General features: G+C 40.5%; 1 protein-coding gene across 1 annotated transcript in view; it reads left to right on the forward strand.

Moving 5' to 3' along the window:
• The window catches only part of angpt1 (angiopoietin 1), a 57,284-nt gene that overhangs the window by 29,090 nt on the left and 2,073 nt on the right, over positions 1-26,121 (forward strand). The window contains exons 5-8 of the mRNA XM_003447226.5: positions 2,305-2,432; positions 4,200-4,301; positions 8,588-8,754; positions 21,937-22,067. Coding sequence (XP_003447274.1) covers positions 2,305-2,432; positions 4,200-4,301; positions 8,588-8,754; positions 21,937-22,067 — 528 coding nt within the window. The remainder of the gene's footprint in view (positions 1-2,304; positions 2,433-4,199; positions 4,302-8,587; positions 8,755-21,936; positions 22,068-26,121) is intronic.

Genomic DNA, 26,121 nt, shown 5'->3' on the forward strand with positions numbered 1-26,121 from the left:
GAGAACCCAAAACATTTTCATGATACCAGTGACCCTCCTTATATATTACCCTCAATTCCCTGTTTGACACTCTGTAGACCGTTTTACCCCGTTACATTCTCAGTTCTTATTTTATATTTAATGATTTTTCTACACTGTCCTGGGCGCACATGCTCTAGTATTTTTATACAGTACCTCGCTTCCAATTTCTCTTTGAAGTCTGTTAGGATTTCTGTTACTTGCGTTTGTTCATTAGAGGCCCAGCTGGGGTCTAGTTGACCTTGAATATAAATAGCATCGTGTTCATCAACTTGACAAGTGCAGTATCTGGCAAAGGGAAGGGATAGGATTTTAATACTTCGCTATGCGATTTCTGAGATCCAAAAATAGGACAAAAGTAAATCGTGTTGTAATAAATCACAAGGGCAATTATTAATCATCACTGCATTACGGTAAATGCGTTGTGGGAAGGACTTGGCATCGTTTTTCGTGTTTTATGCTTGATCTGCAAGTACGCAAAATAAAGAAATTCGCTTGCTCTCTAGTGCAATCACTTTAACTCTCAATGGCACTGAGGACTGATTATAGTCGCATGGGAGCAGGGATTTCTATGGTAGTTCATTTAGCTCCTTTATTCAACCTTCCTAGTTCAAGTATTTGGGCTCATTTGGCAAGGATCCTGATTTATGCAAACACCCAAGCCCTGCTGGTCTTTTCACATGAACCCCCCACTGAATACGAGTCCCCGCTGAACCACAAAATATTTTTTGGTAAATAAATATTGGGACATAAATAATATTTGTAAAGCTGGGCAGCAAGCTGTTCAAGGGAGCCGCTATGAAGCTGGAGGGTCCGGTCCCCTCGGCAGACAGTCTTCTTCCACCAGGGTAGATGTCAAAGGCAATTGTGAAATAATTGTCCAAGCTGTTACAGATCGAATACCAGAAAGTTCCCCTCTGACAGTGATCTTTCAGGCCTCTAAAATGTGTCCCGCTGTCTGCCAGCTTGGGGTCAATTACCACCCGACAGGGCCGTTCTTTGTTGTATTAGAGTCTGCAGAGCAAGGGTCCACTCCGTCAACCTGTCACAACGGGGGATTCTTGTTGCCGACACTCAATACCTTGTCAAAATGCTCCAATACTACGCCCAACTAAGCAGCCTGCTTCTGCTGAGAAGTTCTGCATCCAGGAGAGGGGGTGGGACGGATCAAAGGATCGCTGACACATTTCACTTTTCCCTGACATTTTCTTTGACTCAACCGTTTCAACAATAAAACAGTGGTGTGAAAACTGAGACGAACCCCCTTCTATGAGAGGCGAAAGGCAGGGACAGGGAGGAGAGAGAATCGGAAGGTATTTCCACCAATATAACATGGGCTTGGAAAGTAAATAAAAACCACTTGTTATAACAGGAACTTGAAATTTATAGCTTGTAGTATTTTGTCCTTACCCCCTTGCTTGGTTTCAAAATAACGCTGCCATAATTATCAGCAGATGGAAATGGATGCAGCTGGTCTGTCACAGTCTGAAGCCTTCTCTCAGAGTGTGAAAATGTCCAGCAATGATCACCTCTGCGCTGCAAATGAATTAGTTGCTCTAAAAGTTGATCTGGTGGTTACGCTCGCAGTGAGAATTTTATTATCTTTTTTCTTCCCCCTGTGAAATATGTAGATCTGAAATATTGCAGATTGATCAGCTATGGGTCTGGTGCCAATTTGTGACTCTACTTTTAAGATGCAGGAGGTTGCACATTTTGTGGCATTCAAGTGATTTAAAAATGTGCTTTAATCATTTGAAACTTAAAGAAGGATTATTTAATCATTTTTTTACAGCATGGAGTGAGATTAGAAGATAAGTAAACTCATGTTTGTGCATTTTTATGCAGCTGGAGTGAGCTCAGTGTAAAAACAGGAAGCATGTGGAAACAACTGTCCAAGCTCACTCCACAGCTCATATAAGACTTCCTTAACTTGTCACACAACCAGGCAGGAAGTTGTTCATTTTTCACATCCAGCAGTCCTGTCATTTCCAAATTTCTTTGTTTTGCTCATTAAGTAAGTGAGAGAATTGTCAAGTTTTGGAGGTTTTGAGGTTTTGAATGGTCCCCCCACCTCCCTTTTGTTTTACACCACATAGTTAAGCAAATGGCTTTAATTGTAAACTTCAGTCAAATATAATAAAAAGAAACATACTAATCTTTTCATCCAACCCAGCAAATCCCAAAAAGCTTAGGAATTCCTTTAACGTAACCTAGTGTTTTCCAGAGAATTTTCACTCATTGAGGTTATGCAGACAAAAACATGACGAATTTCTTGTGTATCTGCAGTTGTTCCTAACAGTACAAAGGTCACAGAAGAAGAGAAGAAGTTTCGGGACTGTGCCGACCTGTACCACGCTGGTTTCCATAAGAATGGCGTCTACACCATCCACATTAATGCACAGGAGACCAAAAAGGTGGGAAACCGTGATATCATGCAGCCAGCATTTCTCTGTAATGTGAAAATATCTCAGCTTTCATCACCTCTGAGGAGCGTTTTTATAGTGGATTTACAGGGTTTGACTTGGTTTTTTAAAAATATTGGACTCCGCTTTCTCTGCATGAGCTAAAACCAACCCGTGGGATATTAGCCAATGATGAGTGTGAATGATGAGTGCTAGCTGCTGCAGAAATATTGAAAGCTAAAAATACATTTGGCAGCTCTGAGAGTTCAGGAGTTTAGCAGGGAGGTTAGGTGCGAAACAGGACACCACACTGCTGAGCATGGTGACAAAAGTATGTGTGTGTATGTATTTCACATCTACGCTATTGAATTTAACAGAAATGTATTTACCTGTTATGGCACCAATTCTAACTAATCTAAGAGAGAAACCCAGCTTTTCCCTTTGAGCGAGCCCTTGGCCAACTTGGCTATGTTCTCTGATTGATGAGAGCGATGATTTCATGACTTAGGGAGTTTGTGTGCGAATTTCTGTTCATTGCTGTTTGGCTAATCTCCTTTTGAAATTTAAATTCACACAGCATTTTAATGTATAATGTTACTTGAGCTGTTGTTTATTATTCCAGTCTCCACGAAAGATGAGGAAACTTTGGAGGATATTTGTTAAACAGTAGGCTATCTAAGCTTCAAGCCTCTGGGTGGATATCTCCCATAGAAGCGTCTGACGTCTTTTTGGCTGGGAGATGTCCTGTCGACTTCCATGGTGTATTACTGAGAGATCTGCTAATTTTGTTCAAACAAACCAAGTTTGAAAAGTCTGGGTTTTTTTACATCTATCAATCCATTTCCTTCCGCTTATCCAGTTCAGGGTCGCAGCGGGGCTGAATCTTATCCCAGCTGCCACAGGGCGAGACAGTTGTCTTTTTAGAATTAGCTAGATAGGAATAGTAGCTGCTGAGGAAATATAGCTAGCCTACCTGTCTTTAGCCTGGGTTGTTCATGTCAGCACTGAAAGTTATTTTGTGTGTGTTACTTGCTATGCATAAAAGATCGAAAAACTTTAAGTTAATTTAAAAAAGAAACAAACATTATTCTATACTATTCTGTACTTTTGCCGATGGTTGTAAAGTCGATGGCCATAGCATGTGTGTGTGTGTTTGGCATGAATGAAGAGCTAGTCTTAAAAAGAAGGCTTCTGTCTGGGCTACCGCTTTAATTATACCCAGGCTTTGTTCGTGTGTGTTCAGCTGTGTGGTCTGGCTGAGGTGAGAGACCTTCTCCGCTAAACCCCGGGGTATCCGCCTCAAAACAAAGAGTAACGCTGCAGATAGAGTACCAGTACTGCATTATCAGCTTACACACACTGAGGTCTAAGGTTAAGGGCCACATTACACCCAGGTGTCTGCTGGTATGTGTCCATCCTGGACCTCCGCTTTGATTTTGCAGAAACAAAGACCACTGATGAGGAACATCTCGAGGGAGCTGTTGAGGGATAAGGAGACGCTGATTGAGTTTGAAGAGGACCTAGATACATCGCATTCCCGAAGATGATTCATCGAGAAAGCAAGGGAAAGGAGTGTCTAGAACCAAATAATTGTCCAAGTGACCCTGCTCTGTTTGTAAATGCCGCTGAGAGTTGAAATGTTGAATGTTGAATTCATTAGTTTGGTAGTTACGTTACATCTTCTGTCTATGCAAAGACCTATGGGTGTCATCAGTGTTCCATCACCTTCATGCGCAGTACTTTCCAACCCTCCCTTTCTGTCCTTTTAACATTGCGTAGGTCTACTGCAGAATGGAAACAGCCGGCGGCGGATGGACAGTCATCCAGCGCAGAGAAGATGGCAGCGTGGACTTCCAGAGAACGTGGAAGGAGTACAAGATGGTGAGACAAGACAAATACGTGCACGCACTTCTCCATCCATGCACTCATTCATATCCATTAAAAACAAGAGGATAATGTTTGTTCTTTAAACACGAGACAGTAAGTGAATACACACCCAGAAACTGAGTGAGCGCGCTCATCTGTATCCATTAAGCATAAATTACGAAACTGTACGATGAGCGAGACCTCCTGTTTCAAAAAAATACGCTTCCACTGTGTGATGATGAAAAATATCGTGCACACTTTGGCCTTTACTGAACATGTTGAAAACTTGAGAGTCGGGAAGCACTGATCCAAGACCATTTGGTACGCTTCGGCCAGATGTCATTCGTCTTCGGCAATATCTCCCCTGTCGTTTTTGTATTAGCAAAATTGTCTAGGGTATCTGAGACTTGCACTGCTCCTTAGCCGAGGCTTCACTGCTGTTATTCTTCCTCTTCTCCAACAGGAAATTACTACCTAAATCTGAAAACAAAGCATTTGTTTAGTCTCAGTCGAGCTGGGCCAGGTGTTTGTCATCAAGGATAAAGCTGTGCATATTTGCATTGAGGGTGTTAACATTTCCTACCTAGGCTGTGTTTAGATGGTAACTTGGATTAATTTTTTCTGCCTGTTGAATTGCTAGTGTTTGCTATAGTAGCTGCCTGTGTATACCTTGCACTTGCTTTCAGTTAATGTTTCCTCTTTCCCCGTATAATCTGTTTCTACTCGAGTTTTTACCTCGTCTCTCAGCTGCTCTTGTTGTACAATTTATCAGTAAGTGGGAAAAGATGAAGCCGTTTGGGGAATTACAAAGCAGAGAACTTGCACACTGGACCAGATATAAACCCACAGCAGAGTTTTTCAATGAGAAATCTTCATGTTGGCTTTTTTATTGAAAGATCCTGAACAAAAATCAACGAAAGCAATATTGGAATTGGGCAGAAATCTGTCATTCAAAGCGACCTCAATCTCACTCTTTTGAGGTAAATTAAAAAGGTGAAAGGTCAGTAGGGTAAAAGGTAACAGAAAGATATAAAATGATAAAAAAGAAAAGAAAAAAAAACCCAGTGGAAACCTTCCTGCCTTGAACAGGTGCACAGAGTGCTCAGTGCAAGAGCATGCACTCGCAGGACTTGGCTGACATTTACGCGGCTAACTAACAGCTTAGAGTCTCCTTGAAAAGTTTAGAAGTCATCAATAAGTGTTTTATTGTGTTATTAATTTTCACATTCTTGGTCTCCCAGGGCTTGTACTTACACATTTATTGTATTTAGAGGATCTTTTAATATTTCAGCCAAACCTCAGACTCAGTTTCTTTGTGAGACCACAGAGGAATGTGGCGTGTGCATTAAAATATGATCTCAAGATCATGCATGTAAGTGCATGATCAGGTGACACCTTTATTTACAGTAACTGCTCAGCTGCCCATCAGCCTGAGTCACTTCTAATGTATTAACATCATGCCATGCATTTAAGAGGGATTAATGTCAGCAAGTAAGCAAGCAATGAAAATGTGTTTGTTGTAGTAATAGATAGTACTTGAAAACTGACTCCTTGGACCTTCAGCTAATGCAAAAACAGTTGAATTATTGAGTTTAAGTAGTTTTTTAAAAAAATAAAATAGATAAAAGCTGTAGATAAACATTTGAAACTTTAAAAATACCCATCAATGTACATACACTACATGACTTTAAAAAGCCCTGGATTTAACTAAGCAAATAGTTAAGAGCCTTCCTATTGCACAATAACTTCAGAAATTAATTTGTTTTGGCTGGCAACAGATTATTTAATCCTAACTGATGCAAAAGGCCATTTCAGAAGGATCAAGTTATTGGCCTGCTTCAATCAACGAAAACAACTGAGGGGATTAGTGAAGCGAATCGGGTTTGGAACTGCCCAACATGTTATTCAAATCTGGAATGAGAAAGAAATGTAGTTGGAAAAAAGTCTTGTATGATCATGATCGGAGATCATTTAAAAGTGTGGTGAAATCAGATAGCAAAAGAATCAACAGTATGTTTAGCAGTGAAACTGGGAGCATTTCCACACACACGATGTGAAGAGAACTCAAGGAATTGGAACAAAAAAACTATGTAACCTTAGGAATATCACTTATCTGTGAGGCTAATCAAATAAAGGCTTTAAGTTGGTAGGAAGCATAAAGATTTGACTCTGGAGCAATGGAAAAAGGTCATATGGTCTGAGTCTAGATTTACATCTTGATGCATGCTCAATCATCCAGGTAAGTTCTTCAGTCTTAGATGACTGCAGGTTTCCCCAAATTTATAATCTTATAATCTTATGCAAATGTACGGTTTATAAGATTGGGGAAACCTGCAGTCAGCTGAGACTGAAGAAGTCACTTGGATGAGTGACGAAACGTTTCTTCCACGGAAAACGCTACGTTCAGATGAACACAATCAACTTTCGGAGAGTCTAGATTTACTCATTCCAAAGTGATGGCTGGAACAGGCTAAGAAGAGCGGCAGATAAATGTTGGTGCCTACAATACGAGCCTGCAGAGGCAGTGTTGCGATCTGCGGTTGCTTTATTTGGCCAGGTCTAGGTTCATCAATGTTATGTTCCCAGAGAAAAAAGTCAGCTGTCTACTTGAATATACTGAATAACCAGGTTTTCCCATCAGCTGATTTTTTCTTCTTCCGTTGATGGCGCGGGCTTAGTCCAACATGACAACGCCACGCTTCATCAGGATCAAACCGTGAAAGTATGGCTCAAGGAGCACGAGACATCATTTTCACACATGGATTGGCCACCACAGAGTCCAGACTTTAACCTCACTGAGAGTCTTTGGGATGTGCTGGAGAAGACTTCATTCGGATGTTCAACCCTCCCATCATCGGGACAAGATCTGGGCGAAAAAATGCATTTTTATATGTTTATTGAAAGATCGCCATGGTGCCGTCATCAAAGCTAAAGGCGGCCCGATAAAATATTAGCGTGTGTGACTTTTTTTTTTTGGCTGTGTGATGTATAAGTGATACGATGGGTGGTCCTAATAAGTTACTAAAGCTCCCCTGACAACCAAAAAAAAACAAAGGTTGGGAACAAATAAGTCGGTAAGAGATATGAGATCTACATATGAGATATGAGTGCTCAACATTCACATTTCCTTTTTATCAGGAAATTTTGCAAGTGTAACTGACATGCAAACCGAGCGCTCAGTCCAACAATATGACTAACCATCTCCTCATCTTTTTGTGGGCTGAGTGATGTAGATCAGGTTTGCGTGTGAGGAATCACAAAGCTTCAGAATTATATGAGGGAAAACTGTCAAAAGATCCCCACATGCAGCCTCTTCCAAGCAAGAATTCTTGAGATAAACTGTGGTCACAGTAGGAGGCATTGGATCAAACTGAAAGCCCTTTAGATGGGAACATCTCATCAGGAGCAAGATCAATTGTAGCGACAGAGAGAAAAAGAGAGAAAGTGGTAATGGGTCCCAGCCTTTTTCTCTTCCACCCACTCAGCAGGACATGGCTAAGGCCGCAGGAATGCCCCGTATTTGTGTTCCTTCGTTGCTATTCTTCATCACTACACACACAGCACAAGCACAACTTCTATCTGACTTTACCACTTTGACAATTTCAGCCCCTCTGTTTTACAATCTTTAACGGAGCAGCCTTGACTGTCCTGTCAGACCTGTAATGTCATCTCGCTTAGTGATATTCCCCCCTCTGTAATCCACTGCTCTCGCTGCTGTCAGAAGCACTTTGCCTGTGACCGGGAGCCACTGTGATCAAATACAAACTTTGGAGTTTGTTTGAAGGAGTGTCCGAGCATGCGGTGTATGTTTTGGGAACGAATTCTTTAAGTAATAATGACTTAAACATGTGTGACTTTAGTGGAAGACAGAAATGTGTGCTTCTAATTCAGCTGGTATCGATTTTCGTACTTTTATAGATAGGTAAGTCCATCCAAGTTAAAGACTAAGCCAAAAGCATGCTCAAGAAACATGAATAAAATATGTCTGATATATAGTCAAAGTCTTGTCTATTTGGAGTAGGACGCTACAGCAGTACAAGAACATTTCTGATGGTGGATAAACAACCACAGTATTTATTATCAGAGACGGTTTGTTCTGATCTAATTGCTGATTGATAAAAAAGAAAAAGTAAATTAGAAAATTCCTTCCCATTCATGCCATAATCCTCTAGTGTGAAGATGTTATCATCCAAGGGAAAAGTGATGGGATGAGCAATGAATAATCTCAAGTTTATGCTTTACAAAAAGCATTGTCAGTGGTATTTACATGCTGATTATTGAATTTTTCTTTTTCATTGCAGGGTTTTGGGATCCCGTCTGCAGAGCATTGGTTGGGAAATGAGTACGTTTACCAGCTGACGAACCAGAAGCAGTATGCCCTCCGTGTAGAGCTGACCGACTGGGACGAGCTCCAAGCCTTTTCACTGTACGATCGCTTCCAAATAGGCAGTGAGAAGCAAAACTACAGGTAATAGCACATAAAACGGGGGATTAATGTGTTTTCAGGCCAGTATTTGCTTATTATTGCCATGTTACCAGTGTTGGGTGTAGCCATCTACAAAGTAACACATTATCGTAGTCATATTTTATTGCACAAAAGGACATAGCATGATGGTAAAGTGCAAATTGCATCCAGGACAGAAACAACTGTATTATACTGCAACACAACACTCAGTCTGTGCTAACATCTGCACCATAAGCACTTTAAAAGATGGTCGAAGCTTCTGTGAGGTTACCTACTGGTTTCCGAAGTCCCATGTTGACGATTCAAGTTGAAAGTTTCTGCAATTGCCATCTTGGTTGCAAACAAACGCATGAGACAAGGAGGGTTGTTTGACTTTGAATCGCATGGTATGACTACAATTTGCAAAACAGACTTCATGTTTTACTGAATATGACACAAAACGAGTGATCGAGGACATAAACTGATCACTAAAGTGTTTATAGACATCAAGACAAATGTTCCTTTTTGTCTTGATGTCTTGTGGCCTTGACTTCAAATGTAGCTTATTTAAAGGGAGAATGCTACGCAAAGAACGCAAAGCTAGTGAATGAAGCCCAAGTCATGTTAGAACTGCGCATGATTAGCGGCCCGGCCTTATTAGCGTGACTGTCAGTTAAAAGGCAGTTCAACATTAAAATCTCTCTTCACACACACTTCACCTTCAATGTGGCAACACTCTCAGGCCAACTCTTTAGCTTAGAACAAATGCCATGAGAACCAATGCTTTTCCAAACACTCATACTTAGTGTTTAGTAGCAATTAGCAAATATTAGTATGCCAGCATGGTGAAGATTAGCCTGTTAGCTTTGTCACTGTTCACGTGTTAGCATGATGTCACTAGCGCTTTGCCCAATGCACTGCTGTGTCTCATTACAGCTTCAAAGCCACTGCCATAGTTCTAGGCTTTTACACAATGTTGACACAGTTCAGTCCAAACACAGCAGAGTGTCAGTCAAGTTTTGGCAGTGTTCAAAGCCCAACAAACAATCAAAATTATTCACGTAATATGGAAGCAAACAGTCTTAAAGCATAAAAATATGTTTTGAGTCACGGTTACATACACAGAGTGAGTCAAATGAAAGCTATTACACAGCCTGTGTGGACAGAATTGATTAAGAGCGAAGTATATTTGTTCCATCAGACAGCCGTGAAATGAATGATTGAAACGGCTGTTGTGTAAACAGTAAAGTGCTTTCAGAACTCAACTATCACACAACACAATGGGGTGTTTAGTGTGCGTTCGGGATTTTGCCCATGGGCACTTAGACTTGCAGGCTGAAGGAGCCAGGGATCAACCTGCCTCCTGTCCCATGGACATCTCAAAGTGCAGACAAACATTTGGTCTTCGCTTCACCTTTTCTTGCCTTCATCATTGCACATCTGGACATTCTGAGACTGTATCTATAGCATATATCTGAAATGAAGTAAGGAAAAAAAATAAATTACACCGGAAAATAATACTTTAGCGGTAAGAAAAAATGTTCAAAAGTGTTAAGATTATAACCGTGAATTGTAACCGAGCTTTCCAGACACCTCAATCATGTCTTTCCTGTTATATAAGTCTGTGGTGAGGTTTGTCTCGTAGCAAATTCCTTCCAGCCCAAATGTATTGCTTGTCATCGTCTCCTCATTGCAAACTGTACTTTGATTTGATGGATGCTTTGTCCTTGCGTGTTGCAGGGCAAAGGTTTCTGTTTTCTTTTGAGGGGGTTAATGATAACAGGCCTCAAACTATGGCAGATGCTTGGCCCACTTAGATGTGGAAAACTGATGCAAATTCCAGAGCTCCAAGCAATTGCTGGCTTCAGAGGCGAAGGTCTGACATCTCCAATTCACTGGATGGCTGGTTCTCTGTGATAAGAAGTCCTTTTAGTTTCAAAGTGACTTTTGTTCATCTTTGAATGATGAACTAAGGAACAAGATTCTGTGGTTGAAAGCCTTTACCACAATCCGTCCAGAGCTCCATCAGAGACAACAGGCTTCAAGTGTTTCCCTGCAGCAGCAAGGCCGGTAGGCCTTTTGCCATATCTAATTTTCAGAAAAGTCCTGTGACGACAGGGGTTTCACTTTACACATTTTCTGTCTTGAGGAGCTTGTACCTGGAGTGGGCTGTGTTTTTTCTCTAAGGGTCTGGAGAATGGATTTCATTTAGGCGGAAGAGATCAAGTTGTCCTTTTTGTTTTTTGTTATGAGTTGAAGTTTTGAGCACTCAAAATGTGAGGACCGAATGAAACTCCATCTCTTGTTGCTTTCGGTCTTTATTTCTTGGCTGTGGTTCACAGATATGTGAAGTGCAGGCCGAACGTATTGATCAATATGTACTTTATTGTAAAAGTAAGAACTTTATGAAAGTGTTCAAAAGCTAAACACCATCCTACACATTTACATGCATTTCATTCACACTCATTTTTACACAAACAAACGCGTTTATTTTTTTAACGCCCTAATTGGCTTTGCTGTGTTTCACACATATTTTAACGCTCATTTCTTACGTTTTTCTATAAAAACTGTTGTTTTTGTCACACAGCAGCAGGCAAAGGGCATCCCCGGCCAATCCAGGCTGTTTTAAACTCAGTTTCATACTGCTAAGGAGACATGCAGATCTCTATAAATAGATATGTTCTCGAAAAATAGTTGTGGTATGATAATCAGTCATTGCTGCTCTGAAACACGGGCCAAAACAAACCAGATGGCCAGTCCCAAACAAACCGGTATTGCCACATTCTGTTTTGGGCTTTTTTTCTTCTGCTTTGGCACCTACTTCCTCTTAAATGTAAAAGATACCGCAAGTTCGCCAGAAAGTTCGCCAGACTGCATTTATGTTGCTTTAAAACTTTAAAAGCGATAGCAAGCGATAGGGCCTGTGTTCTAGCTGGTTTTAAAATATTTTCTTTCATCTGAGGCAATTTACTGGAATACTGACTGCGCCAGCACTAGTCAGACAAACATTTATAAAGACCTTATACTGTACAGTCAGTCAGCGTGTTTCTTGCTTTCTTTCTTTCACGAGCATGCACTCTCTAAGCACTAAAGAAAGCAAGGCTGTGAACACAAGCACCACTTGGAAAGAAGGCAGAATTATAATCTAGCTCCACCATTGCGCACGACTCACCATTTATCATAAACAATACTGAGAATTGCTCGCCAGAAAATGCTTGTCCTGCTGCCAGCGTCTCGTTTCATCTACGTATACTGTGAAGCACAAACCACTCAACTTGTTGAGAGGGAGGGAGGTGTGCAATTATTTCTTTGTGAAATATTGGGTCCTAATCCTTTGCAGATGAAATCATGTACACAGCATAAATGTCACATTTATTACAAGTGCTGTAAAAATTTGGACCTGCTATTTATCTTTACTCGGTCATCGGATTCTTGTGGGGTTTGCCCAATACAATAAAACTGTTAAAACAGCGCATTTGTAATAGTCAGATGGTTCAGATAATTTAGGTAATTGATTTGTCAAACGTCAAATGCTGGTACTGGACGTTAAAAGACAGTATATACCTTTAAACTGACATGATTTGTTTTTTTCAAATCAGCCAATCACATGACAGCTGCTCAAAGTATTTATGCATGCAGGCAAAGTTAAGACAACCTACTGAGGTTCAAACTGAGTATCAGAACAGAGACGAAAGGTGATTAAAATGACTTTGAACGTGGCATGGTTGTTGGTGCCAGACAGGCTGGTCTATTCACTCATCCTTACTCATCTACTGGAATTTTCCCACACAACCATCTCTAGGGTTTACAGAGAATGGTTTGAAAATGACAAAATATTCCCTGTTGATGTCAGAGGTCAGAGGAGAATGGCCAGACTGCGTCAAGCTGGTAGGAAGGCAGCAGAAACTCAAAGAGCCATTTGTTAAGCCAAAGTATGCAAAAAGACATCCCGGGAACCACAACACATTGAGCCTTGAAGCAGATGGGCTACAGCAGCAGAAGATCAAACCGGATGCCAATTCTGTCTGCTAAGAACAGTAAACTGAGGCTACAGTTCACATGGGCTCACCAAAATTGGTCTAAGGATTCAGATGTTCAGATTGGCTGGGTAAACGACCTGAAAGCGACCTGCCTTGTACCAGCAATTCAGGCTGATGGTGGTCATGTGACTATGTGTTGTTTTCTTGGCAAGTAGTGCCAAGTGCACATCGTTTAAACACCATAGCCTATGTAAGTCTTGTTGCTAACCATGTCCATCCCTTTATGGCTACAGTGTACTGCTTCCAGAAGAATATCATCGCATGTCTCAAAGTTGATCACCTCAAACTGGTTTCTTGAACTTGACAATAAATGTATTTAGTTCATTAGGTCTCAGTCCAGTAGTGCAAGCTGGGATGTGTTGGAACAGACGATTCATATTATAGATGTGTAGCTGAGAAATCTGCAGCAACTGTGTGATGCTATCATGCGGAAATCTCTGAGGAGTGTTCCCAGCACCTTGCTGAAGCTACGCAATGAAGAATTGAGGCACTTCTGAGGATGAAAGGAGGTCCAATCCGGTACTAGCAAGGTGTATGTAATAAGATGGTAGATGAGTGCACTGTTTGCATGTATTCTTGAGTGCACTGAAGGCCATATTAAGCAGTCATGCCCTCAAAACGTTGCTTCTCCCATAAATCACAAGCGATAGAGCAGGGGGCAAGAGCAGGAGAACAGGAGAACTGCATCAATGCAGAAACAGCTCATGAAAAAAGAAAGAAAAAGAAAGAAATCTACACAGTATCTTTAGGGAGAAAGCTGACATCAGCAAGGTTGTTCTAATCATGAATGAACACATCTTAACACTTTGACAGGCATTTCATTTCACTGGACCTATAGAGTTTGCTGCTGAACCACAAAGTTACATGACTGTAAAGTGAGCTCATTTCACAATCGTATAAGCTTGATTTGTGGTTCAGTGGAAAACTCTATAGGTCTATTTTGGTTTTTTGCTTCATTGTGACTCAAGTCACCATAATTGCAGAGGGTACTTTCCTTATAAACAGCTGAAAAAAGTTCCCTATCATCATATCTAATCTGCTTGCTGTGCCACAGCATGGGTTGCAGAAAAGAAAATAGTCAAATCATTTCATGACCTCCAAATATTGTTCTAACTATAGCCGTCAGATGAACACAATCAGTTAATTACTGTCATTTGTCAAAGTTTTGTTGTTTCATAGAATGGCTCTGCATTGTCAATATTAATAGAAGAGACCAGAAAACATGGTTGTTCAGTATGAAAATGAAAGTAAAATAGCAAAGTAATGCAAAAAAGAATTAAAAATGACTAACTGTGAAATGTAAATGGAATAAATAAAAACAACAAAGATTTAAAGGGGGGGGGCGGATCTACAGAATGACGTTTGTTGTTGTTTTATGATGCTTTTATAATAGTTTTTCTTTGTAAATTAATAAATCACCATTATTATCATGAATCCTAGCCAGCAAAAGAAAACGGAGACACACCTGAAAGTGGTATCCAAGAGTATAAATAAGAAGGTAGGAAAGGTTGCAGGAGAGCTGTGAACACAATTAGCAGGAACAAAGGAATCACACAGAAAACTGACAAATACAGAATATACACAGAAAGTTAACTGCACTGGACACTGTGTGTATAGGTATATTTTTTGTCAGACTGATTCTTGGAGGGTTATAGTTTCACTGAACTAAATAAAGATCATAGTTGTCCCAGGAGATTGCCCTTAAATGAGAGCTTTTAAAAGCCATTCTTAAGGCAAGAGGAAATAAAGAGAAAAGCCTGATGTATGCCAAATAAAAAAAGAACTGCACTGAAAATCAGTGGCAACATTTCTTATGGAGTGATGAAATTTTGAAACCTTTGGCTCAAATCATTATCGGTAAGTACAGAGGAGGTCAGTGAAGTACACCAGTGAGGTCTTCTGTAAAACATGGTGGCGGCTTTGTCATGGTTTCGGGTTGCATTTTCATCTGTGCTGTTGGGAATCTTGCCAAAACTAATGGAATTATGAATGCAAAGAAGTACCATCAGATTTTGATCCAGCATTCAATAACATCTGGAAAGCATCTGATTGACAACGGCTTTATTTTTACCATGATCCCAAAAACACAGCCAGTGCAGTAAAAGCATACCTTGATAGAAAAACATACGAAGGAACGCTATCATTCCTGCACTGACCTCCCCAAAGCCTGGGCCTAACATTAATGAAGCAGTGTGGGATGTTGAAAGAGTGAAGGCAGCCAACGTCCAAAAGAGAGCTTTGAATGTCCTTCAAGAAACCCGGAGAGCTATTCCCGAAGACTACTTGAAGAAATTTTAATGAAGCTTACATAAGAGAGTTCAGGCTGTGTAACACATTTACTGACTTTCAACCTTTTTGAGAATTATACAAACTTTGATTCTTTCTTCTACTTAGATTCTATTTATATTTAGGTTTGGATATGTTTCAGTAATGACACCAATTTCCCATTTTGCTAGAAGATCAAAGCAATGAGACGTGGTTCAAAATGTCTGTGCAGTACTTTAGTACTTTTTTGATAGCCTGAGTGAGTCTCTGTAATCTTTAGTTTCATGTAATTATTTCAGGGAAAGCAATATATGTCACTGAATTTAATACATCCTAAAATAATAATGCACATCTGAAGATCCAGAGATGTACTTTGGGCACCAAGCAAAGCCATCGTTTCCAAAATTGTCTGATATAGAAACATTTACAGCAGTTCCGTATGTGCACAGACACAAATTAAGGTTTACATGGAAAAATCTTTAGCATGCGTGTTCAAAATCTCCCAGCTAGAAGACTTATGCAGTATGTTTATTTTTTAACAAGCCATTACATCTTTATTCAGATTCCCCATTGAGAAAGCCAAGTTCCTAAAATCCAGTGATTTCTCCATACGGCAATGACTAAGGTCCCTGTAGAATCAGATCTCGTTTAGATGGTTTTCATTTGGAGATTTAGAAAAGAAATTGGCAGAGATTTGAGTTGCAAAATATGATTACCTTCTTCTTTATCCAAGGCTCGCTCTGAGATTATCAGAGATACCTTAAGTTGGAGCTAATTGAATCCCATCCCTGCAAGTTTCAAGTTAGACAGATTCTGATTCTCGAGGGTTCACAGCTTTCAGATATGCAACATAAAACTGATTGTACTTTTGTCCATCAATGCTAAGAATTTTCTGGGTCAGCTGGGGAAAATCCAGGGTCAGTATGTGTGACAGTGAGCATGATAGGTCTGCATATTTTAACAGGCATGAATGAGATGGATATGGCAGTGGCCTTACTCAACACAGCAATGTAAATTATAAAGTATATTGCCAAATTATAAGCACTATGACAAATGCCTGGCTGGATGATTTTCTCAGTGGAGCTATATGACACCCATTGGCAAGAGAGTAGCCAGCCAGATACCTCTGTGGCTCTGTGGTAGGAAGCTAGCCCTCAGTCAGAGTGATTAACCTCTGCAGGGGATTAAGGTGCAGAGGCTAATGCAGGACTCTCAGCTGACAGGGTAGTCGCCTATAAGTAGATGGGAAAAAAACAAGCATGCTTAGCCACCATCCGTACTTTATCTCTGGCATTTTCTTCAAAGAGCACCCTGAACTTTAGTGTGCCATACATTCCATTAGAAGTATTGCTTCAAGACTTGACCCAAACCTTCCCAGAATAATTCTTCTGTGAAGTTACAATATGACAGAAATGTTCTCCCAGTTCAGAGTAACACACAGTGTTGAGAAATAGAACATGTCAGCTAAAAAAAAAGAGTTCAAAGAGGCAACATGTTCGCAGATCTAGGACCCCACATGAATCCCACTTACTCAGCTGTAATCCGCTAAGTCTGGGAAAAAACAGCTTTAAGGGGTCATTTGTGAACGCTTTACTACTTTAAATGAAACAGATTTCTAAACATATAAAGTGTAGTTTATGTTTATAATGCAGCCCTTATGCATATGGTGCTAAATTTTATCCAAAAAATAAAAAGTGCAAGGCCTTCATTGTTCTTCTTAATTATGTTAATGACTGTGTTTTAGGTTACAGTGTGATAAAATGTCAATCACTGTAACCTAGTTTCACTTGGAAGTAGTCTCAGATAAACATATTAGTGTCATCGGATAGCTCACCTTACAGTGCTACAAATGATTTCCCACGTACACAGTTTGCAGCTGTAATACTCTAGAGCGTTGACTCATTATGACTGAAACCGAATCTGTATCTAAGGGTTTAAGGGTTCAGCTCAACCAAATAACACACATAAAAACTCAGTTTATCTTAGTTGTGTTTGCTTATGCAGGTTTATTTGTTCCTTGACGTGTCTTTCTGAAACATTTGCATTTGCCCCTAATATAATACGGCTTAGTGCACTTTCTTGTGACACTGAACTTAGATATTTCGGTCTTTTTCTGAAACTCTTATTACAGTTTCTGTTTTCACATTTTTGTCAGTTTTTTCATTTTTCTTTTTTTAAGTTTAAAAAGTGGATTTGGCCTAAAGTGATTACATTTCGAACATATTTATAGTAGGCATAGCGTTTTCTCATTTTACATCATCTCAAACTATGCTTAGTCCAGCTGGTTAATGTTATCGATGAGCAGTTATTTAGCAGAACTTTATGTTGGCGCCTTCAGACTCAAGATATGAAAGTTCATTTATGATCTGAGAAGGGGTCTCCTTCACCAAAGGAGTGAGAGCGCATAGGAAACATGACCAGCATCTGGAAAAAGTGTCATCCTCTTCCACTTTTTCAACTTAAGCCTCTTCTTCTAAAGTCAGGGCTCTAAAACATGAAAATATGCACAAAACATGTTTATTTATTCCTGATATTGTCAGGATGTTGAATTACTTATTGTCAGCAGATAACACAGGATTTTGTGTGTGACCCTCCCGTCTCCAACAACAGTTGGTTAAAAGCAAACATTATGCCAGCTAATATTAACCTTAAGTGTCCTAAAAGTCACATTTCCCCCCAGATAAACAATTTGATTAGATTCTCACATTGTGTAAGGCTTTATTTGCTAAGTTACCAAGTCCGACTATGTTTGATCCACTTCAAAGAAGGTTTTATTACACTGACTAACAGAGGCTAACAGAGGCTAACAGCAGCGCTTACTGACAGAAAAGTTCAGGATTTCCTCAACAACTCAGTATTCACCCCAGTGTTGCTGTCATTGGTTACAATTGAGAAGATTTTACAGGCACACGCTGTAGAGTAAATAGACAGGACACACAACACATTGCTGAGGTAAGTAGTGAACTAACAGCCTACACTCACTATAGAAGAATGGCAGCCAAAGTTGTTACCATAGCTACGATTATGCACTTCAATTAGGAGGGGTGAGAAAGCAAAACTCAGTTGACTGCAATCTGCAATGTATTGACATCTAGCAGCATTTTACACACTGTAACTTTAGAGCATCAGAAACACCCAGCATTTCCAGTGGATGTTAGAGACCTGAGATGACACGTAACTCCTTTCCCTGTCACTAAGACAACCAAATAATTCCAAAATTATTTTTTCACTAATGTACCTTGACGAATTGCATTACTAAGTTTCTTTAACGCCAGATCAGATTAGCGTGTATTGCCTTTTTAGTTTCCAGTCTGACTGAGCAGATGTCTGTCCTTTGATACATTTCATTAGCAGGAAGATGCCATATCTGCCAAGGTCTTTTTCTTTGTCTAATTCTAAACAGGCTTCAGGAAAGGCATCTGTTCCTCTTGTATTCATAACTTGGCCCCTCTTTGGATTATCCCACTTACCATTTGAGTGTTTAATGAAATCTGACAGGAAAAACTGCAGATGTCAGTCGTATTAGGGGTTTTCGGTCTTTTAAATGTGCAGCATAGCTGGTAAACACAGCCACAGAATACTCCGAGCAGTTTGTCAAAGCATCATGTCGAAAAGACTTCTTGAAGATCTGCTTTGGCGATTCGTCAGGCAAACACAGATCGTAAAGAGCTAAAGAAAACAGAGAGAGTAAATGTGAAGCACAGTCTGTTCTTTATCAGAGCGTTAGCAGACCACATCCTTGACATTGAATGCTGTATTTGTCAGGATCGGGAATTAGCTGATGGAAGTCATTCTACATGTAAGTGAGGCAGCGCTTTGGGATGAGTTTACTTTGAGCTGGAAAATGTCTCCAGAAACATCTGTTGCCTTTTAGACACCAGATAATACTCCAATGTGACACTGATTAAGTTTTGGACACCCACAGGACACAGGAACCTGCACATTTAGACACTTTACTGCTTGCATAATTGTAACTGGCCCTTATTAAAACTTGCCATGTCCAGCGGTCATTGCTGCCACTGATTAGAAACATGACTCACCCTTATGTCGTAGGATTGTGCCTTCTGGTTTAGTGGCTTAGCGAATTCCCCTCTGTTACTAGCAGACATACTTTTTACCCTGGTGCACAAATCGGCCGTTTACACAGCTGTCCAAATACAGGAGTCTTTCACGTTGAATGACTTTCTTTCCTGGGAAGCCTATCAGTCTGGTTCTTTGAGATGCACAAGCTGATGCCTCAGAGCTAAAAACCTCAAAAAGGGTTTGGGTGAGTTTACTTAAAACATAAATTACCGCTTTTTGCATTTATTACTTTCTCATCGGAAAACTCAAAGTGGATGGAAGGTTCACAACACGCCCACGCTCCCCTGTTGTCGATAAAATAATCTCAAGCAATTACTTTGTTTGGGAGTGAACCGTACTTAATAACAATAATAATAATGATGGAGACCTCACTGGCTTGGTGATGCGATCCTGATCTTCTGCTGGGAGAAAGTGAAACTGAGAGCGTGAGAAAAACAAAGGTATCCATGGAGAAAAAAGTAAATCTGTGATATGGCAGGATAAGAGAAGGCGTGTTCTGTCCAGTGGGTGCAGGAATTGTCATATCCCCATGCAGCACATATCACTCACACCAGGACTGAATTCACAGTGGGCCACACCCAGGAGAAATCTGCTTCCAGCCTTTATATTAGTTTTCAGCTTGTGCTCTGTGCATTGAGTGTGTGAAGGAATTCATCTTAGTGATGGCTCATCAGTCCCCTAAACGTGCTGTTTCCAACATGCTATTTCAATGGCATCTCTTAAATTTAAAGGATATTTACCAAGCTCTGCTCTAGAGGCGTCAAGAAAATATACCTGAAATACACTTATATAAGTTTAAACAGAAGCTTTTAAGATTAAGTAAGCGTATGATTGCAGATGTTTTAAATGCCAGTAAAAATGATGCACTTTGGATTTCATGCACTGCAAGAGAAGACGAAAGTTAGTGAAAAAAGTAAATAGATGCACCTAAATGAACTCAGCCTGTTTTGAAAAAGCTCTGGTGATTTTTTTTTCTCTTAGCTAGAAGTTTAGTAAACTTGCACATCTATTACTTTGCTAAAATTAGACTTAATGAGGTAATTAAGAGAAAAAAAGGCTGATTAAGAAACATTTACGGCTGTGTTTACAGGGATAAAGCAAGAACGGTAGCATCATACCTTCTTTATGTGCTATTTGGAGTTAATTCAGAATAAACTAGAAAAAGTAGTCAACATATGAGTAGATGGATGTTTCCGAATCATAGTACTACTGAAAGTAAATCACTAAATTGGTTTAGAAGCACATTGATAATTATCAGTTACTAGTTTTATGTAACTGTTGTTAAGAATTCTGTGCAAGAATTCCACAACTAAAATGTTGTTTTCAGGTAAGTGTTATCTATACATCCATTTATTTCTGCTTATCCAAATCAGGGTTGTGTAGGGGTGCTGGAGTCGGTCCCAGCTGACACAGGGCAAGAGGTAGGCTGCAGTCTGTACGGGACGGTCTATCACAGGGTTAATGCAGAGAGAGAGACAAGCATTTGCACTGACATTCACACCTCTGGCCAATTTAGAATCGCCATTCGATGTAACCCCATGCATATCTTTGGATTGTGGGAAGAAGCCAGAGTACTCAGACAGAACCCACACAGGCACAGAGAGAACATGCAAACTCCACACAGAAAGGCCTTATTGCTGTGGCAAGGAGGTGCTAACCACCACTCCACAATGCCACCCAATCTAGTGTACTTATAGGCGAAATACTTCATTCTTATTTCATTCTGGTAGTACTGAACCATCTTCTCATTTTCAGTCTTGGAAAAAAAAATTCTTAGACCTTTACCTGCAGAAATGGTAAATGGTCTGTATTTGTATAGCGCTTTACTTAGTCCCTAAGGACCCCAAAGCGCTTTACACTACATTCAGTCATCCACCCATTCACACACAGGTGATGGCAAGCTACATTGTAGCCACAGCCACCCTGGGGCGCACTGACAGAGGCGAGGCTGCCGGACACTGGTGCCACCGGTCCCTCTGACCACCACCAGTAGGCAGCGGGTGAATCTTGCCCAAAGACACAACGACCGAGACTGTCCGAGCCGGGGCTCGAACCTTCCGATTACAAGACAAACTGCCAACTCTTGAGCCACGATCGCCAGAAAGAATTTGAATAATAGTAGCATGTGCACAGTATCCAAACAATCCAAGAGAACCTACACGATAAATCACAGATAACATGAGAAAACTGTACTCTTGGTGCAAAATCTTCCTGGACTTGGTAGGAAAATTGACAGGCACGTTTGGTTTCATGACAAAAACGTATCATCGTACATCATGAACAGAAGAAGTTCAAGGACTATGTACCTGACACAAGAAGCCAGGGAAGAAATATTGTGTGCCGAGACACCAAAGATCCACTGAGATTGTTCCATGTGTGTCCAGCTATGGATAAATGATTTGTTAAGCAGGTTATTTATTCCTCTTTTACTGCAGGTAGCTGTTACAGGTCTGCATTTAATGATTTAGCCTGTTGTTGCGGTGTAAATCAGCGTTCACTGGCTCTACAGGCTGACATGCGATTCCCAGACATTCTGTCTCACTCACACTTTCGTCTGTAATTCTTTCATACACTCCGTCTTTCATTCTTTATTTTAGATTCTCTCTACCCTGTTCTTAATGTTGTTCCAGGTGTTCCACATGTACTCAATCACAACAGAAAAATAAATATATCTCAGGAGCTATTTCCTGCACCACGTTATGTCTTCTTGGTGCTTTTATTGCCTTCAGTGTTCACCGTACTTCTCTCCCCCACTTCCTCCCACATACATGTTTTCGAGTCCTGACTCACTCCTTTTCCTCCTCCTGATGTCTTTCAGGCTGTTCCTGAAAAGCCACAGTGGGACTGCGGGCAGACAGAGCAGTCTAGTAATCCACGGAGCAGACTTCAGTACCAAGGACATGGACAATGACAACTGCTTGTGCAAATGCGCCCTCATGCTAACTGGTGGTAAGTGCATTCACGCAGTGGTTGTAACATTGTAGTTACACATGTAGTCTGAGAAGAGCCATCAGATAATCAAATCGCTTATGTCTCAAAAATGCTGCTGGTTTAAACATATTCATTTGAAGTCACCTGGAAAATATGAGTCCGGTCTTCGCTCCGCGTGTGTCTCGGCTCTTTTTTGGGCCCTCCTGGGAGAAATGACTGACTCTTTAATTGCTGAATGAGTCTGCGATGTTTGTGTACAACTCGGTCCTGGTCAGTTTGGGCACACACTATCAAAGTTGTTTGTTTTTTCATAACCAAAATTGTTTGGCTTCCCTAAGGGTTTGTTTAAAACTCTTGTGTTATCATTTTGGGTTTCTTGCTCCGTCGGACTTTGTTCTTCGTAATGTTGTCACATTCCCCGTCTCACCAGATTGCTTTGTAAATGTCAACGTTACCATGACCGCAATTTCAACAATTACAAAAAGACCCCAAAGGATAACGTAGAAGAGGTAGAAGTATGGCTTTTCTTACGCAGCGCCCAGGACACAGTGCACTTTTATGAGGACGTGATGCAGAACTGTAACTATTCCATAACCACAACCTTCACTGCACAGTCATAAGATCGGGTCACTGTGATCACAAACCTCCTCGTTCTGCAAATGTGGCCAATTAAAGGTCTATCTGTACCTATTAGTCTATATTCTGCATCCACTCCCACATGTGCAACACTGAGGTTGGAAACAAGCACAATATAAAAATCCCTGGGCGCGGCACCAAGTGTCAGAGAGATTTAAAACGTCTCTGCTTCTCATGCTGTGTAAGTGGAGCCCGCTGACCCTTGATGTCACCTCGTAGAAGCTCTGTTGCTGTGGATTCCTGACCTGGTACCAATCAAGGATTTTCTAAATGCAAATTTAAGATCAGAATTACCTCTTAGGTCATTCTAAATGCAGTGGGTTACAGGGAACTTGGAATTGATCAATGATCAACACCCTGCCCTGCTTGATTCATGGCCCGCCTATGGCCAGCCGCAAATGAGAAGCATGACAACATGTAGCCTGATTTGAGGCTGAGCTGAACCCAGCGCTGAGTTAGTGGTGCTGTATGCGGTATATCATTTGATTTATTCCCTGCATTTATAAGAGCAAGTCTGACATCAAATGACGTCAGTACCTTGAATATACAAGGGGAAAATATGTCTCTGTTACCTTTATGAGGACAACCACAGCGTGCCGTGCTAAGAATACAGAGGAGGATACAGTACGGACACACATAATATATATATTTTACCCAGCTCCAGAGCGTACAGTAGGGATGACGCTCAGACATCGGGAGTAAGGAGGACATCTTTCATCATGAGAACAAACTGCAGTGCTTGAGAGTTTTTCAAAGGAAAACATCCTCAAATATTTTACAAGTTCGTAAAAAGCTGTGGGCTGGAAACCGGGAGGCCACTAATCATTAATCCCAGAGGATTGAGATGTGCACACTAAATGTTTATGTGTATGGCAGCGGTTGTGTGGTCTGCAGTATATCAGCAAGTACTGTAAAAGATGGCAAGTGGTCCACATTTGCTTTATGGGAGGAAAGAATGCAATCTCAATAAAAATAAAGCAGACTCAACAGAACGCGTTGCAAAATAGGTTTTTCAGTTTAACTAATTTTGTCTCAGTTGTTATTTATATAGTACGTTTAGTCCTGATATATTAAGTGTAAAAAAAATTAAAAAAACACTGGCTTTTTCATTTTGCTTTTTGTGTGTGTGGGAGGGATTTTTATAGTCTTTCTTGGTCTTCACTGCTCTGTTTTGTTCTCCACCAAGTGCTGGGTTGAAAATATCTCTCCTACTTGCTAAATGCTCACGTTCAGTGCTGAAGGACAAGCTGTTTTCTAACTGCTTAGCTCTTGTTTGGTGCCGTGCAGGTAGTCTACATGGGGATTTTGGACATTGCATTGTTAGAACTACAGAGATGCTTGATGCCACTTTAAGCAACCCCTTTCCTTAATTATGCTTTTTATTCTTGAGCTCAGAAAATAGCCGGCTTTAACCTTCTCTTCACTGAATTTCTTGTGGGAAGTGAAATTGCACCACCACAAGTGCAATTTCACTTCCCACTGGCACTTGCACCTGAAATGATACGCAGCAGTGGAAATATAAAGAGGCGTGCACTGGTTTCCATGCCAGGTTAGCCATTTGTCCTAGGATGAAGCAGCAATCAATGTGAAACTTATATCTGTGTGATGTGTGCCAGCAACAAGGGCAAAATTCTGCTCCTGATTACTGACAGGTCTCAGTGAAATGTCATGCTGTTGTGCGCTGTGGTATTCAGGCCCGCCAGAAGGGAGAAGTGCCATTTGTCACCATGTGACTGACACATTCCTCCATACGAACTTTAGCTGACTGTGTTCCCGTGTGTGTTCAGTGATTCAGATATAAGAACTGATCAGTGGCGGATAGGATGACATAAACCAGAAATTCATGAATTCCTGTTTTTCAGAATCGCAAAGTTAAATAGATGGGAAACACAGAAACAAGTGAATTATTAAGAGTGCAGATTCTGTGGATGAAAGTATAACATAAACAGCATTTTATATCATCATCAAATAAAACAGAAAGCTACAGCTTTTCCCTTAATTCACAAAGGATCACAGGGGCAGGTAGCTCCGCATGTTTGATTTGTGCCCTTCGTGACACAAGCCCGAAGGAGTTTGTGTTTTCTCCCAGGATCAAACCAGGAGATGTTATACTTGTTAAACAAATGTCTAAAAGTAAGAGAAGAAACTGTCTGAATAACAATATTGCAAGCATCACTGATAGGCTTTAAATAAATAAAAAAGACCTCTTACCCAGATTTGTTTTAATGATGTCAGCGAGGAGGATGCTTTTAATTTTATTTCCAATTTGTTTTTGAAAAAGTAGAAGGAGTTTAAAGATGTACTGGTAGTGCCAAACATTTCCACCATACCGGGTTTTGCCTCCCCTTGTCTTCAAACTCTCCGCCCACTGCACAGGTGACACGGAGAATTAATAATCAATTTATATTCAGTTCTAGGAGAAGGAGAAAAGAGGCCAGGGCTATAAGGGTCTAACTGCGTAATGCCTGCATAGAAAATAAGTTAGAGCAGTGGAAGTGAGAGGACAGTAAAGCATGATCTGCAGTTTCCAAATCTTTAACAGGCAAAATTAGATTTTAATTTCCCACCAGCATGATGCTCGTGCTAGTGCATTTTCACAAAACAGCTCACGTTCTGGCAGATTTGAGAACGTTACATATCATTAGTTTTTAAAGTGATTCCATTGTCATTTTTATTGGCAGGAAATCATGGGATTCAAAATCCGTGGGCTGTGTCAACAAATCATTGTTTTGTTTTTTATTTCTTTGTGTTTTTGCTGTAGCTATTCCAGCAACCACTGACACCGGCTGTTCCAACATTAGGCACATCCATTTTGTAGTGTTCTGCTGGTACTAACTTCTTGGCACAGACGCACAGTCTCTTTCGGGTGGAAATCACCAGCGCTGTCACAGAGTGGAAAATATCATGTATCGTTCAAATAAATGAGTTAAAAGGTGGACATTAAATATATGATTAAAGATTAAAAGTACTTCTGAAAGATTACTAATAGGATTCAGGCTACCAAAGATGTAGAAGTTCCTCGGCAGACATTTGCAAGTCGTTAAACAGTTTTAGCCTTTAAGAAGAAATGGACAGCTCTTCCCATGTACTTGAGAAACTGGATAAAACTATAAAAGAGGCCCTCTTAAAGACTCAACATGCCCGAGTTTGGTGTAAATTCTCACCATCCTCTACATCCAACAACGCCCCTTCTTCATCTAACTGATATACTTCCGAGAAATTATAAAATGTGTCACCTTGTGGGTGGAATAAAAGTTTCCCATGCCTCTCACTGCTCTGATGTCCCACTGAAGCACATACATGCACTGCTTTAAATAGAAGAAGGTCCCAAAAGTGTTCAGCAACAGGTACTGGCATGCTGATGAACCCACTGGCAGCAACACATTCAGCAGATAGCAGGAAGCGGTGTCTGAACTCATGCCAAGCCTTTGCGGGT

Source organism: Oreochromis niloticus, linkage group LG22, assembly GCF_001858045.2.
Source record: "Oreochromis niloticus isolate F11D_XX linkage group LG22, O_niloticus_UMD_NMBU, whole genome shotgun sequence".
Classification (NCBI taxonomy): Eukaryota; Metazoa; Chordata; class Actinopteri; order Cichliformes; family Cichlidae; genus Oreochromis; species Oreochromis niloticus.